This window comes from Nicotiana tabacum, chromosome 13 (genome assembly GCF_000715075.1).
Source record: "Nicotiana tabacum cultivar K326 chromosome 13, ASM71507v2, whole genome shotgun sequence".
NCBI lineage: Eukaryota > Viridiplantae > Streptophyta > Magnoliopsida > Solanales > Solanaceae > Nicotiana > Nicotiana tabacum.
Window position 1 is genome coordinate 68,283,855 of NC_134092.1, and position 16,742 is coordinate 68,300,596.

The 16,742-nt window shown below is 37.0% G+C and overlaps 1 protein-coding gene across 1 annotated transcript; it reads left to right on the forward strand.

The window, feature by feature from the left end:
* The first annotated feature begins 3,101 nt into the window (after nucleotides 1-3,101).
* On the forward strand, nucleotides 3,102-3,834 carry LOC142168158 (isoflavone 2'-hydroxylase-like). The gene is made up of 2 exons (XM_075228823.1): nucleotides 3,102-3,122; nucleotides 3,361-3,834. Exons 1-2 carry the CDS (start codon nucleotides 3,102-3,104, stop codon nucleotides 3,832-3,834), a joined length of 495 nt encoding a protein of 164 aa, XP_075084924.1.
* Nucleotides 3,835-16,742: the final 12,908 nt, after the last annotated feature.

Genomic DNA, 16,742 nt, shown 5'->3' on the forward strand with positions numbered 1-16,742 from the left:
TATATCTGTTTAGGATTTAGCATACTGCTTTATTGGACCTCTAGTAAGTGTCGGCGTCGACCCCTCGTCACTACTTCTCCGGGATTAGGCTAGATACTTACTGGGTACGCGTTGATTTACGTACTCATGCTGCACTTCTGCACTAAATGTGCAGGATCTGACAGGTTCATTTGGTGATCAACCCGGCACGTAGGCGCAGTTGTTGAGGAGACTTTATATGAGCTGCATTCCAGGCTACTTATCGCAGTCCACAGAGTCCCCATCGTACTATTCACCTTGTCCTGTCTTATTTACATTTCAGACAGATATTTTATTATTATTGTACTCCTTAGTAAATGCTCATGCACTTGTGACACCGAGTTTTGGAATATACTTGTTGTTGCTTACGGTTCTATATATTATCATCGCCTTTCATTTCTTTTATAAACTACTAATTTTTTACATTCCCGTGGATTTAAAAGTGTAAATTTCCTTAACAAAATTTATGATTTCGAAAGTAAAAATATGAACAACTAATGCGATAGTTCACCGTTGGCTTGCCTAACGACGACGTTGGGTGTCATCACGACGTATAGCGGGTTTTGGGTCGTGACTATATCAAGACCTGAACGATACCCTCTACAGATTCGGTCAAGAGGAAGAAACTTGTAACATCGTAGCCGCTCAAATTTTTAAATTGATTCAATTATGAAGTAACATGAAATGTGTATCTAGGGAATTTCATGTGACTTCAATCTTAAATCTGTCAGCAACCTAGGAAAGATGCAAGTGTTTATAGTGCCCGAACAGAAAAAAAAAGAAAATAAATAAAGAAAACAGGGAATAAGCTTACAGTACAGAGAAGAGAAGAACAACTCTTCTTGAATTAAATGATGCAGTGCGCTTGTATTTCTTCACTCTGTTGCTAGAAGTATCAAAGATTTTATCAGCCACCCATTTATCTGTTACCTAAAACAAGAAACACTTCGTAAAATACCTATCATACCGTACAACTAATGCTTAATCTTGATCTTCTGCAATCTATTTGTTGATGCAGTAATCAATATTGAATTATTTAGACTTCTGAGTTGGACTACCAAAAACTGTGACAATTAGTTGTCGGGTGCAGTTGCACCTATAAGTAAATAACTCTATATTTGCGTGCATGAACGAATGAATAAGGCCATGTGCCCAACCAACTTAAACTTTCAAGGAAAGATGAGTGCATCAAAAACTAAGAATTAAAGCATATAGGCTGCAGAATGAACTAAAGAAGCTATGTTTTATGTTTTATTAATGAGGAAGGAGCTCTTTATATAGAGCAGAATTACAACAGAATAGATATAGAAAGATATACATAAAGATACAGAAAGTTCAGATAAATTATTAACCTAACAAACTCCTAAAGTAACGGTTAACAAAAGGAAACAAAAAGACCCTATGTTAAAGGAAACAGTTGAACCAAAGGCAAGAGGCCATTATACGCCCCCGCAAGGTGGGACCGATGTCAACAAGACCCAACTTGGGATAAATACGCAGAAATTGCAAAAAAGGACAGTGGCTTTGTAAGAATATCTTCAATTTGATCTGCAGAATGAAGATGATGGACCTCAAGAACCTTAGACTGCACAAGCTGACGAACAAAGTGAAAATGAATCTCAACATGTTTCATACGGCTGTGAAAAGCCGGATTGGCACATATCTAAATAGTGCTCATGTTGTCACAGAGAACCCCAGGAGGACCTGACAGCATAAAGTGAAGCTCATGAAGCAAGTTGGTGAGCCAGACAACTTCAGAATTTGTAGTAGCAACAACTCTGTATTCGGCCTCAATAGACGACTGAGAAACAGGACGTTGCTTCTTAGAAGACCATGAGATGGGAGAATCACCAAGATAAACAACATACCCCATGATAGAGTTTCGATCAACTGGGTCACCAGCCCAGTCCGGATTTGAATAAGCAACCAATTGAGAAATAGATTTTAGGAAGCTTAATACCAATATGAGCAGTGTGACAAAGACATCTCAAAACTCAAAAGACACTTGATAGCTCTCCAATGAGAAACACCAGGTTGATGCATAAATTGAGATAATTTACTCACTGTAAAGGCAATGTCAGGCCGAGTAAATATAGGTAATGAAGCTTTCCAATGACTCGACGATAAAGAGTACCATCAACTTTGGAATTGTCAGGAGAAGTTTCAAAGGTACATGTAGAAGTCATAGGGGTGGGAACGCGTTTGTATTCAGCCATGTTAACATCTTGGAAGTCTTTGACATACTTATGCCGATATAGGAGCAAACCATTTGTTGTGTGAGTAACCTCAATACCAAGAAAGTAATGAAGCAACCCAAGATCTTTAAGGGAGAACCGTGAAGACAAAGCATCAATAATGGATTTCACACCCTGTGGCTAGTTACCAGTCACAATGATATCATCCACATAAACAAGGGATGTAAACAGTAAATCCAAATAATTTAGAATAAAAAGTGATGCATCAGATTGAGACTCAATAAAACCAAGGGTAAGAAGATGATTTTCAGCTCAGTGTACCAAGCTCGTGGAGCTTGTTACAAATCATAGAGTGCTTTATTAAGCTTACATACATGAGTATGATGCTGAGTTGATTCAAAACCTATAGGATGCTTCATGTAGACCTCGTCTTCTAGCTTTCCTTGTAAGAAGGCGTTATTGACATTCAACTGGTGAATAGGCCAGGATAGATAATTGGCAATAGCAAGAGCTAAACGAACAGTTGTGGGTTTAACCACCGGACTAAAGTGGAATGATAATCTAAATCAGGTCACTGAGTGAACCTTTTCGCAACAAGTCTTGTCTTGTACCTGTTAACTGAACTATCAGGCTTATGCTTAATCCTAAACAACCAGAGGCGGATCCAGAATTTAAGTTTTATGGATTCAACGTTTAAGATTTTTAGCATTCAACCCATTATATTTTTAAAACTACGGATAAGGGCCAAATATATCCATGTACTATAAGAAAAGGTTTAAATATACCCTCCGTTATACTTTGGGTCGAAATATACCCTTGCCGTAATACTATTGGTTCAAATATACCCCTTGTCTGTTATGTTTGTCCAAGGTGAACATTCAATCCTACATGGCACTGACATTTTATGAGGTAGATGCCATGTGGCATGCCACCTCAGCGTCCCTAACCCATTTTACCCCTCCCTTCTATTTTTTTTCTACTACTAAAATTCCTTTCCCCTCCACCAACATTGTCACCATTACCGCCACCATGAACAATATTGTATTTCATTGCTACCATCACAAGAAAAGCCACTTGGAGAAGACGCACACCTTATATGTGCAGATAATAGGTGTTCCTGATATGGCCCAAATTGAAGTTATTGCAGGAGAAAAGGGACAACTTCATGCAAGATGTGATTGAAGAGCACAAGAACAACAGAAAGGGATCTTCTTTTGAGCAAAAGAACAACACCATGATTGATGTTCTTCTATCACTCCAAGATTTAGAACCTGATTATTACACGGATGAAGTGATAAGGGGCATGGGACAAGTCACGTTATCAGCAGAGACTGATACTACAGCTAGCACAATGGAGTGGGCATTATCACTTCTTCTGAACAATCCTGAGGCACTAAAGAAATCTCAAAACGAAATAGACACTCACATAGGACAGTCACCAAGATTACTTGATGACTCAAACCTTGCTCAACTCCCTTATTTCCATGGAATCATAAACGAAACTCTCCAAATGTATCCAATTGTTCCGATTCTTGTGCCACATGAGTCCTCGAATGAGTGTGTCGTTAGAGGTTTTCGTGTCTCCCGTGGGACAATGTTGCTGGTGAATATGTGGCAATGAAATACAATATTGTTCATGGTGGCGGTAATGGTGGCATGGTGGTGGAGGTGAAGGAAATTTTAGTGATGGAAAAAAAAGAAGGGAGGGTATAATGGGTTAGGGGCGCTGAGGTGGCATGCCACGTGGCATCTACCTCATCAAATGTCAACTTAATAGACGAGGGTTATATTTGAACAAATAGTATTACGACAAGAGTATATTTAGACGCAAAGTATAACGAGGAGTATATTTAAACCTTTTCTCATAGTACAGGGGTATATTTGGCCCTTCCCCGTTAAAACTATGGGCTCAATCTACTATTTATTATAATTTTAATAGATTTTTACACATTAATTTATATTACGCGTCAAAAATTATATGTTCAATTGAACCCGACACCGGAACGCTACATCTGCCCCGTAAACAACCATATGCAATCAACCACATTCCATGAGAGATCACTAGGTGCTAAATCCATGTCATGTTTCTGACTAAACATCAAATTCAGACTACGTAGCAGTTTGCTAATGAGGGTAGGATTGGACTTGTTTGAAGGTATTTGATATCGGACTATAGGTTTAGATATGGGGGTGATTGAACTGAGAGATGGAATTGCTTGGGTTTCAGACTCTTAGTCTAAGACCGTGTGACCATTGGGTGACGAGGGGGAGGGTGATTAGAGTTGGTCGGGAGCGAGAGTTGATCGGGGTTTGGTGCAGGTTGTTGAGGGAGGGTGCTTCAGCATTAGTAGGTTATGGTGATAGGTGGGTTGGATCTTGGAGGAGCCGCTGAAGTGGGTTGGTTTGGAGTTAAGGATGGGTTTCGCTTATCTGGGCCAGAAGGGTTAGTTTCGGGTGGTGAAGATTGAGATGAAATAGAGTTTGATGACGAGGAGGAGAGATGATTACCTGAACGAGAAGACGCACACATAGGGAAAGGAGGAGCATTCGATGACTGTTTATGCATGGAAATCGAAGATGGCAATTCAAAACTTGCACTTAAAGGATATATATATATATATATATATATATATATATATATATATATATATATATATATATATATATATACACACACACACACACACTTGGAGATTATTTTCCTAATATTTTGATAAAAAATAATTAATAACTCTTATAATCGGTTTCTCCTAATAATCCTTTTTGGTGAATGTATTATAGTTTTAGTTTTTTTTCTTTTTTGAAGTACCATATTCATATCTTCTAATTGACATATTAAAATTCTAATAAAGGATTAAAAAGACAATATATAACTGTAAAGTAAAAATAACATAAACAAAAAATATGCTTGACAGTTAGATAATGGAATCTCGCTAAAAGAAAATTAATGACTTGATTTCAAAATATGTTTTAGTTGCTTCAATAATTCAATAATATCAAAAGTGCACAATATATTTTATTAATAGTGCTCTTAAGCTATGATTTTCAGAGAATAATACTAGCTTATCAGACTTGAACTCGAAAAAAATAAAAGGGAATATAGAAGTATATAAATGTTGTGTAAGAGATTGACTCTTCGACAAACCAAAAAAAAGTGAATAGCGTAAAATATACTACTTTACATGTTTTCTGATTGGAAAAAAAAAAAGTGGAATATAATTATTTCACTTGATAGATCTTTTCACACATAAACGGCTTGGAAGAGTCTACTTAAAAGTATTGTAATTGTTTTTCCGAAAAAAAAAGAAGAACAAATTAACCTATTAACCTATTATTGATTAAAAAAATAAGGCCTCCCAAAACACAAATGAGAATAATATTTATTCGAAAAACCTAAATAACAGAGGGTGTTGACTTTGGTTCTAATATATTTTTGGCATATAGTCTAAGCTGCGGATAGCATAAACACCCAAAAAATTTAGTAGCCTCATAATTTGGTGCTTCTTTAAATAAAATTTCATACGTGCACCGATTTTTTATTGTAGTGAGTCTATTTATTAGATATACAGCTTGGTGACAAGCATTACTCCAAAATTTAGAGGGTAACGAGCCTTGGTGTAAAAGTATTTTTTAAGTTTTAATAACATGTCGGTGATGACGTTCTACCAACGCAGCTCATTGTGGAGTGTATGGTGGGGAAACCAAGTGTTCAATACCCTATGATTTTAAATAGGAAGTTAAGCTTGAAACTTCACCTCCTCCATCGGTGTAAAAAGAATAAATTTTTGTTTGAAAACGTCTTTCTAAGAGTGGATGTATTGTTTTAAAGACTTCCAAAATTTCTTGTAAAGTGTATAGCCAAATATATTTTGAAAAGTAATCCACCACAAATAGAATATAATATTATTTTTGATCAATAGATAAAATTTGTGTAGGCCCCCATAAATCACTCTAAAGGGTCGTTGACTCTTCAAAGAATTAACTGAAAAAGGCAACATGTGGCTTTTATGAAAATCACAAGAATTACAATCAGAACTTATTCTTGAAGAACTAACATGAGTTGAAAATTTATGCAAAATATTGTTTAAAGTGCAACAACTTGGATGACCCAAACGCTAGTGCCACAGTTCAATTGGAATAGCCACATTGCACTGGGAATTGCTATCTGGTGGCCACGCATATAGTAACCCATTATTCTGACCTTGAACTAACAGTGCCCCCGTACTCAGATCCTTTACAAGATAAGAAAAAGAAAAAACTGCCATGGAGGTGTTATTGTCAAAGCAAAACTGAGAGACAGATATGTGATTGTTTTTTATAGCAGGAGAGCAAAGAGTATTAGATAGGATAAAGAGATAATTTGATACTTTTAGTTCAGCATTTGAGAGACTAGTATGGTGGTTCCATTACCCATAGTGATTTTCTTAGGCATGTGGTAGTCTTGAGAAATTGCTAGGCTTTATGCATCAGAGGCAATATGATGGGTGGCCCTTATGTCGATGATCCACAGTGCTTGTTGTTGTATTTGACATCCAACAAAGTTGGCTCTAGCCTGAAAATAGTTGTGGGACTCGTTGCGACAGACCCGGGCAATGTGACCAGGATGATCACATAGTTAGCAAACCAAATTGTTATCAGGCTGAGCAGAGTTCTTTCCATACTTCCATGGTTGGCCTCGATTAGGTTGATCGTTGTTTGCTGTGTTGGTATGCCTATTGTTGATGTTGATCCGAGATTGTGTAGTAGAGCATTGTGCGACAGCAACAATAATGGAATTTGAGAGAGAAGCACGAGTATTATGATGTTTCAAAAAGAGTTCATGATCAAGTAACTTCTCATACAACTCTTCATATGAGATGGTAGTATCTCGTGCCCGAATAGCTGCTGAAAATTCTTTGAAATCAGATCCAAAACCTGTGAGGATCTTCACAATAAGCTCCTCGTTGGAAACAGGAGCACCAGCTGAAGCAAGTTCATCACAAAGAGAGCGAACTTGATGCATATAGTGAGTGACTGTGCTCAGGTATGTTAAGGCTATCCCTTCTTTCCATTTGGCATGATCCATACAATACAAATGAAACGAGCAAATACACAACTTTTATAAATAACTCTATTCATAAAAGTACTAGAAGTGCCTATGTTTTTGATTCCCCATGTATCCTATTATTCTATCATCTGTTCATGGGTCTCAGAAAATACGTAAGTTGATGAAGTTTATTTCATGATATTAGTCAAAGGCATATTGATTTTATGACATTCCGAGAAATGTTATTAACGCACTTCTTATGCATTTCATGCATTTATACATGTACATTGACCCATGACCAGATGGCATTATATACGCGTATATTATATGTATATGGGATACGAGAAAAGGTTACGGCATTATATACGCACCACCACCTGATCAGCTGGTATACGTTGATGATTTGCCCACAGTGGCCGAGATGATATGACGAGATGCCCTCATAGGCTTGATGATCTTACGAACGCATATACCTATGCATGGTATGACAATTATACGCATATGCATGGCATTATAAATATGAGATAATTTACAGAACTATTCAAACTTACATGTTGAGTGTTTTACTCCATGTTTCTCTATGTCTTTTATTTATTGATTTTTATTTCTTATATACTCGGTACATTATTTGTACTGACGTCACTTTTATATGGGGACGCTGCATTTTATGTCCGCAGGTCCCGATAGACAGGTTGAGAGTCCTCCAAGTAGGCTATCAGCTGAGCAGAAGGTGTTGGTGCGCACTATTGCTCCGGAGTTGCTTATTTGGTCAATATGATTAGGACATGTATTGATTGGTATCGTGGGGCTTCTGTCCTGACCATTATGGTGTTTATCTACTCTTAGAGGCTTGTAGACATATGTCATGTACGTGAAAGATTGTATGACCTTGTCGGCCTATGTTCAGTGTACGAGGGATCATTTTGGTCTTATAGGCATGTATGTCATATGTATAAGTTTGTATTAAATGTTGGGTCGTCCAATGTTGAGTGTTTCCTCATGTTTTATTCTACTTATCTCACGACAGTCTCTCCGGCTCATTTATCTATGATAGTATGATACGAAAGATACGTTACATTGGTACTCGATTGAATAAGGTATCGAGTACCCGTCGCGGCCCATCGGTTTGGGTCGTGACAAAAGTGGTATCAGAGCAGTTCTGTCCTAGGGAGTCTACAAGTCGTGTCTAGTAGAGTCTTGTTTATGGGTGTGTTGTGAACCACACATATAAGCAGGAGCCTACAGGGCATTTAGGACTGTCACTCTTTCTTCTTACTCTAGACCGTGTGGTAGAGCTCAGTTGTAAGAACTCAATTTCCTAAACTCTATCTTTTTCATAATACAACGATACCTACATCCATAAAGATAGTTGGTCAAAGATTGCATGTGGATGTGGAAGAGTTGAGTCAGAGGAACTCGATTTTACATGATGCTTATGATGAGTAAATGTAAGGTCTCCAGCAGATCATGTGTGTACTAAGACGTGTGAGCTTCTGAAAAAGGAGCCCTAAGGCATGAATATTTATCCACCCATATGATAAAAAGCAATGAGAGATTCAGAAGGTAGATACAAGTTTCAACAAGTAAAAGAAGCAAGGTGAAGAAGGGTACGAGGCGCCCAGTTAATGAAGATTATCAGGATTTGCAATTCAGGCAGAGAAATATAAGCCTTTTGAGTTACCTTCAACAATAACAGAGGTATGTATAATTGGTCACACCCATCTCAGTTATGCCCTATGGGAACTAACAGATATGATTTAAGAGAAGGACGGGATATCAGGATCCGGCTGGGGTTAGAGCAACCCAAAAATGATGAATGGATTATTCGCGTTAGTTGACATTTCCGAAGGATATTGCAAATGTGCTAATATATCTCCTTATAAGACACCCAGATGGGGCATTCTAAAATAGTACAGCTAAATATGAGTACTACAAAGATAGGCATTGGAAGCCTGGAAGGGATAAATATTATCTTAGTATGGCTCACGTCCCTAGTAGAGCGAGAATGTTAGGCAACCCGAAGAGCCAGGGAATGGAGCAAGGAGAGCTAAAAGCAAAAGAATGTCTTGTTGAAGTTTCAGAATAAAGTGATAAACAGAAATATTAGCAGGGAAATAAGAAGAGAGTTAATGAAGCATTATGAGTAAGATGTGATACATGGATGACAATGGTAGATCAAAACAATGACAGTATTATAGAGTCTATAGTCAAGGAGAGGAAAATATGAGAGGTGACAGGCCTTGAGGAAACAAAAGAGTACAAGTCATAAAGTCATATCCTCATTTCGAGAAATAAGTTTGCGACTCTAACGTGATTACCAGAAGGAAAAGTTACACCCCCAAAGTAATGGAAATCAGTATGGACTGGTGAATAAGATAAACTAAACATGAATTAGAGACTGAGTGATATGATAATAGTCGGCATCATGAGAATTTCAGATTGCATTCCGGTGATAATAGAATGGACGACAGAAGAATACCCTTTAAAGGTCATTCAGGAAGACGCTTCCCTAAAGCAAGCAAAGTGAGCAAAGTTAAGCTTAAGGGACTACGTGTGTCAGTTACACTAAGTGTCACCCTCGTGGGCAAGGAATTTTGTTATCCTTAGTACAGAAGGATTACCGCAAGGCGGATAAGGGTCATCAATGTGAAAAGACGCCAAAAAGAAAGAGGTAAAACATCTATAGATATATCGTCGTGGCTTTAAATCTTAGTACTCCCCTATAGGGGGGGAATATGGAGTGATGTGGCATTAATTAAGATTAAGTGGTTCTAGTAACTATGGAATGGTAAAGGAAGAATGCGATAAAAAATGAAAAAGGAACGAGATTGCACTTATTCAAATCCCACAAATATGCAACGATTCTAGAATATTATGAAAACACAACATGAAGGAGAGGAAGTAAGGCTTCTTGCCCGAGATGTTATTGATAAATAAGGAGAAAGTGCGAGACATAAGTTAAGACAAAGGTGTCGTAAGTTAAGACAAGAGGATACATACAAATCAACAGATCGTGCAAGATAAACATAGTAAACCCCAACATGGGAATTCAGTCTTGCAGATATGACATCGTGACCCTTGAGAAATATTCAGATAGGAGATGGGGTAGTTAAAGGTGTCGTATGAGTGTTACGGAAATAAAAGATAATGCCACTGGGAAGACAGTCAAAATATTAGTTCAGAAGCAACCCTACAAGCATAAGGGAGTGGAAATAAGTAACTACAGATAATTATAGGCGAGGAAGGACATCAAAATTTTCGCCGAGTAAACGATATAATAAGCTCACAACTTTACAAGAGTCATAAGGTCCTCCCTAAATACTACAACGAAAGACTAGCTGAGAAAATAAGGAAGAAGGCTTCAACCTAAGCACAGTGACCTAAACAGAAAATGGTCTTGTAATAACAGTCTCACAATAGCAATGTATGCACTCCATAAGAAAGTGGCGGCTATCGTGGCTAATGAACGGGAAGAAGAAAAAAAATGAAAAGGTGATATTCAAGATCATATGGGTTGTATGGAATCCCAATATGTCTGGGAACTAAGATAAGCTAAGTATGAATGCAATAAGGGGGCAGAAAGACCAGGAAAAGTAATAGCTTACATTTAAAGAAAGTTGAGAAGGAACGAAAGGAATTATTCGATCAATGATCCAGAGTTAGTTACATTATGAATGCACTTAAGATTTCAGAGTATTATCCATGCAGCATCTGTGTTGACAATCATACAGCCGTAGAAGACTCCGGTATAAGTTAAAAGAAAGAATTGAGTCCAGGTCTGTGATGACCCAAAATATCATCTTTAAATTTAATAAGTAATTTTGTGTTCTAAGACCTTGAAAAGTACCATTTATCATTCCTCGACATGCGTGCGCAGTCCGTACAATTTTTCGGAAAGTTTTTATGTGAAAAATGGATTAAAATGTGAAATAGAGCTTTAAAACTCAACTAAGTTGACTTTGGTCAACATTTTGAGCAAACGGATCCGGATCAGTATTTTGACAATTCCGGTAGTTTCGTATCGTGATTTGGGACTTGGGCGTATGCCCGGAATTGAATTCTGAGGTCCCTAGCCCAAGATATGAAATTTTGATGAAAAATTAAAAGCTTGAAAGCTTAATGATTTCTAAGAAATTACTGATGTTGGATTTATTGACCTCGGGTCTATATTTTGGTTTCGGAGCCCGTATAGGTCCACTATAATATTTATGACTTGTCTGCCGAATTTGGTGAGAATCGGAGTTGATTTGACGTGATTTGGACATCCGGTTGTAAAAAATATAAGTTTTAAAGTTTTCTTGAAAACTTCCTTTGAGTCAGTGTCTGATTCGTAGTTCTAGGTGTTATTTTGGCGATTTGGTCACGCGAGCAAGTTCGTATGATGTTTTAGGACTTGGGTGCATGTTTGGTTTGGAGCCCCGAGGGCTCGGGTTGATTTCGGGTGGTTGACGAATCATTGCTGGACTTAAGAAAAACTGCAGAAATCTGCTTCTGGTTTCCTTCTTCGCGTTCGCGAGGGGAGTCTCGCGTTCGCAAAGAGGAAATTTGGACTGGCACTTTTTGTGCTTCGCATTCGTGACTGAGGGAACGCGTTCGCGAAGTGTCGAGGTGCAAAGCTTCGCGTTCGCGAAGGGAAAGGGGCTGGCCAGGAAAATGGCCTTCGCGTTCGCGAAGGCCAAGCCAGGCAAGCTTCGCATTCGCGAAGTATCCCTCGCGTTCGCGAAGAGTAAAATTGGTCAGCAGGAATTTGCGCTTCGCGAACGCGAGGCACTGACCACGTTCGCGAAGGGTAAAAGTTCCAGAAACAGAACTTAAGTTCTGAAAAATGGGATTCGTCCCATTTTCAACCCTTTTTTATTTTTGAGCTCGGGTAAGGCGATTTTTGGACGATTTTCACGGGAAAACATTGGGGTAAGTGTTCCTTATCCTATATTAATTATATTTCATGATTTCATACTCGTTTATATCATGAATCCGTAAATTTATGAAAGAAAAATCAGATTTTTATAAAATCTTCCAAAAACGAAAATTTAAGATTTGAAGGTCCATACTCGTCAAATTGACTGTTTGCCTACTTACTTGAAAAATCATAAATTATTTTAAATCATAAATTAATTATTATAATAATTGTTTCTCTCCTATTCTTTGTCAAACATTAATCCTTGAATTCTTGCATTAATTATTACATGCTATTTGAATTATGTGTCTTAATTGTTATTTGATATTTAGCATATTAAATATTAAACTGCCTATTTTCTCCCTGATTTCCATAATAATTTGCTATTTGTCATTGTTTATTTCATAATTAAATCATAATTATTGTATGCTTGTTGTCTTCTAATTTTATATTAATTGTTGTATTTATTAGGGAAATTTCTTCTATAAGAATTGGTAAATGGATATATTGGAGGAGCGGGTTGCACGCCGCAACAGAATTGATTGAAATGGATATATATTGAAGAATCGGGTTGCACGCCGCAATAGACTTATTAAAAAGTCAATATTGGAGGATCGGGTTGCACGCTGCAACAGACTTATTAAAATGTCAATATTGGAGGATCGGGTTGCACGCCGTAATAGACTTATTAAAAAGTTAATATTGGAGGATCGGGTTGCACGCCACAACAGACTTATTAAAAAGTCAATATTGGAGGATCGGGTTGCACGCCGCAACAGACTTATTAAAAAGTCAATATTGGAGGATCGGATTGCACGCCGCAACAGACTTATATATATATATATATATATATATATATATATATATATATATATATATATATATATATATATATATATATATATATATATATATATACACACACACACACACACACACACACACACACACACACAATATATTGGGAGAGTGGGTTGCACGCTGCAACAGAATTGAATGTGAATATATTATGAGAGCAGGTTGCACGCTGCAACAGAATTGGTTGAAATGATAACGGATTATGACTGCTGAGTTGGCTTCAATTATTATAAATGAGTTACTTGATTTATTTCTATTATTTGTTGTTATTATCAATATTGCGTACAGGTTAATGTAAGTGAACCGCCTTAGCTTCATCACTACTTCGTTGAGGTTAGGCTCAGCACTTACCAGTACATGGGATCGGTTTTACTGATACTGCACTCTGCACTTCTTGTGCAAATTTTGGAGTTGGTCCCAGCGGCGTACCATAGATTTGCTCGGATTTCAGCTAGCAAAGGAGACTTGAGGTATAACTGCATGGCGTCCGTAGTTTTGAAGTCCCCGTCTATTTTACTTTAGCTGTGTGTTTATTTTCAGACAGCTTTATTTTATTCAGACCTTTATTTGTATTTATTCTAGAAGCTCGTGCACTTGTGACACCAATTCTGGAATGGTATTTAGACACCGTTATTTTTATGGATTATTTCACTATATTTCGAACTTTGCTTCCGCTTTTATTTCCTTGATTATTAATAATTTAAAGATTGTTTAAAAATTGATTAATATTATTCTAACGTTGGCTTACCTAGCAAGTGAAATGTTAGGCGCCATCACGGTCCGAAGGTGGGAATTTCGGGTCGTGACAAGGTCATAGACAAAGGATTGAATTGTTAGAAGATTGTATTATGAATATTCTATAGTGTTCATGAAAGACTAAAGTAATAACTAATACCATGAGCCGTAAATCGGAATATAGCTTAAGCCTACATAAAGGTTGATCAGGGGGAAGAGGAAACTAAAGAGTTACATCAGCCAAGTAAATCATGAGTCTGATTATTGGACCCAGAAAATTATAGAAATCGTGATTGAAAATATTGCAGAATCACTCTTAGTATCAGAAGTGCAAGAGTACAACAACCATATTCTATAAAGAGTACCAGCCTCATAAGAAGTCAGTATGTGGATGTGAATTATACCTATGTAGAAGGAAGGTCGTGAAGGATATAGAAGATGTGATGCGAGATTTTAAGGTAAGTAAGGTAAAAGTGAACAACGTACGCGATACTCATATGCATAAGGTTATGTATAGTCCATACTTAGGATAGAAGGCTAGAAGCGTTGGGGTTCAGTATCCAGGAATGATAGCAGCATCGTCAGTGGCATATTTTCCAGCCTATGTTTTCTAGCTATCGCGAAGTCTAACTAAGAGAGTAAAGAAGAGTTAGAGACAATGAGATGTCTCACTTGATGTTCCATGATGACATAAGGAAATCTATGGTGCAAGCAAGTTGAAGGAAGGTTACGAATAGTATAAATAGATATGTGTAGGTCGCAAGCTAAAGTATGGTAAAGCGACAAGGTTTTAGGAAGACATTGGTAAGGATAAGGAAAGGCGAGTGAAAAGGTGACGAGAATGGATAAGTCCTCAGCGTTAAGCCCAGGAAAACAAGAGAGCTAATAGTTTCTCTAAGTTATAGAAATCTGAGTATAGCCTGAATGAACTCAAATGAGTCTAAGACTAATAGCATTTAGAAGAGATAGAATGCTGCCATCGTAGTAGAATAAGGGTGTAATTGTAATAGATAAAGGATGACGTTTGGGCCTTTGATTGAGTAATAATTTGAAGAAGAAAAAAAAGGGATTTCACGGACGGCACAGGATTAAAATACCCACGTAAGGTAAACCATATTGCGATGCTACGAAATACGGTTATGGAAGTATAGTATCGTATCGCCCCCAGGTGGATTAGAAAAATCACTTCAAATGTTCCTCGATGCAATGTGAGGCCTAGTGATTACGTAAGAGGTTCCAAGTTATCAGTAGTAGATTGTAGATCAACATTGAGGTGAATCAACAATGGATGGATAAAAGTTACAAAGTATGAGATGAGAATAGGCCATCATTCTTAAGATGAACAGTTATGAAGAAGCATTAAAGGACTTAGATTTATACATATAGGATAAGCAACGAGAGTAACCTGGAGTTTGGTAGCAGACCACAAGTCATGGTATGAGAAAGAGGCCTAAAGGGGGAATGCCCTGGCCTTTGGAATTATTTACAGAACAGTTGCCTAGATGGCAAGGAGAGTACTAAAGTATTCGGAAGACATAAGTTATGATAATGATAAGTGCATCAGTCAACATTCGAGGATGAATATTTCAAAGGGGGGAATGATATTACACCCTATGTTTTCATTCGTGAAAGTACGCCATAAGTAAATTGATATAAGCTCGAAAATGAGATGTTACATCCCGCATTTTCGTACATTAAAGTTTCATCGTAAGTTAATCGACGTAAGTTTGGGAATGAGATTATTTTGAGATTATAAGAATTATGCTATTTCAAAAAAGTGATAAATAAATTCGTGAAGGTGAGAGGGTAAGCAAGCCAAAGGAAATGAGTTTCGTTGGTGATTGTCAATTTGGGATAAAAATATGGTCCGAGCTATAATACCCAGTATTTATGGATTAGTGTCATACAAGATACCACATGACTATGATAGTAAGGTGTATGAGGTATGTTAAAAGTGAGTAGTATTTTAAGTAATTTAGGATAATTCTTAATTATGTGGATAATTTATTAATTATTTATTAATGAGAGATTAACTAGTTAATTAAGGAATTGATTGATAATTATTGAGGTGGATAAGCATTAACCAAGTGGCAGCAAGTAGGGACTCAAATAATGACTAGGCAAGTCATGGATTAGGTGGCACATTTAGAGGAATTTGTTGGCCAAGTCATACATAAGTGGGGCCCACACCCAAAGACTTAAGACTTCTCTAATTCACTTGGTGTCTCTACCAGATAATGAAGAAAGTTTCAATAAACTCTTAAGAGACGTTGGTCCTCTACTTTCTTTGGTTTTCTAACGGCTTCAAATGTGAAAGACTACTTTCTTAAATTGAGTCCAATTCTTGGATCAAAAAGGAAGGAAATAGAAAAGGAAAAATACAACTAGTAGTCTCTAAAATGAGATATCAAGTTGGAACCTTGTACCTGTTGTTGATTATAACAAATGACATCCAAAGGAATTTGCGTCTCTTTGAGGATTAAAAGTCAGTTATCTACGTTTTGATAGTGTATCAAATGGTGTTACACTTTGAAAACAACAAAGTGCGGATGAAGCTACAACAAAAATTCATACGAGATTACGTTATGTAATAGCAACGTGACTTGCAAATTCTAAGGGAGTACGGTACAATCTTTCTCAAGAATATCATACGAATTTTTTCTTACTTCGATCTGTCGTTACGTGATTTGTCGCAATTGACGTGTATTAAAGGGATTGTTAAGAGAATCGGCTCAGGTATGTTAAGCCTATCCCTTCTTTCCTTTTGGCATGATACATACAATACAAACGAAACAAGCAAATGCACAACTTTCATAAATAACTCTATTCATAAAAGTACTAGAAGTGCCTATATTCTTGATTCCTCATGTATCCTATTATTCTATTATTTATTCATGGGTCTCAGAAAATACGTAAGTTGATAAAGTTTATTTTATGATATTAGTCAAAGGCATATTGATTTTATGACATTCCGAAAAATTTTATTAACGCACTTCTTATGTATTTCATGCAT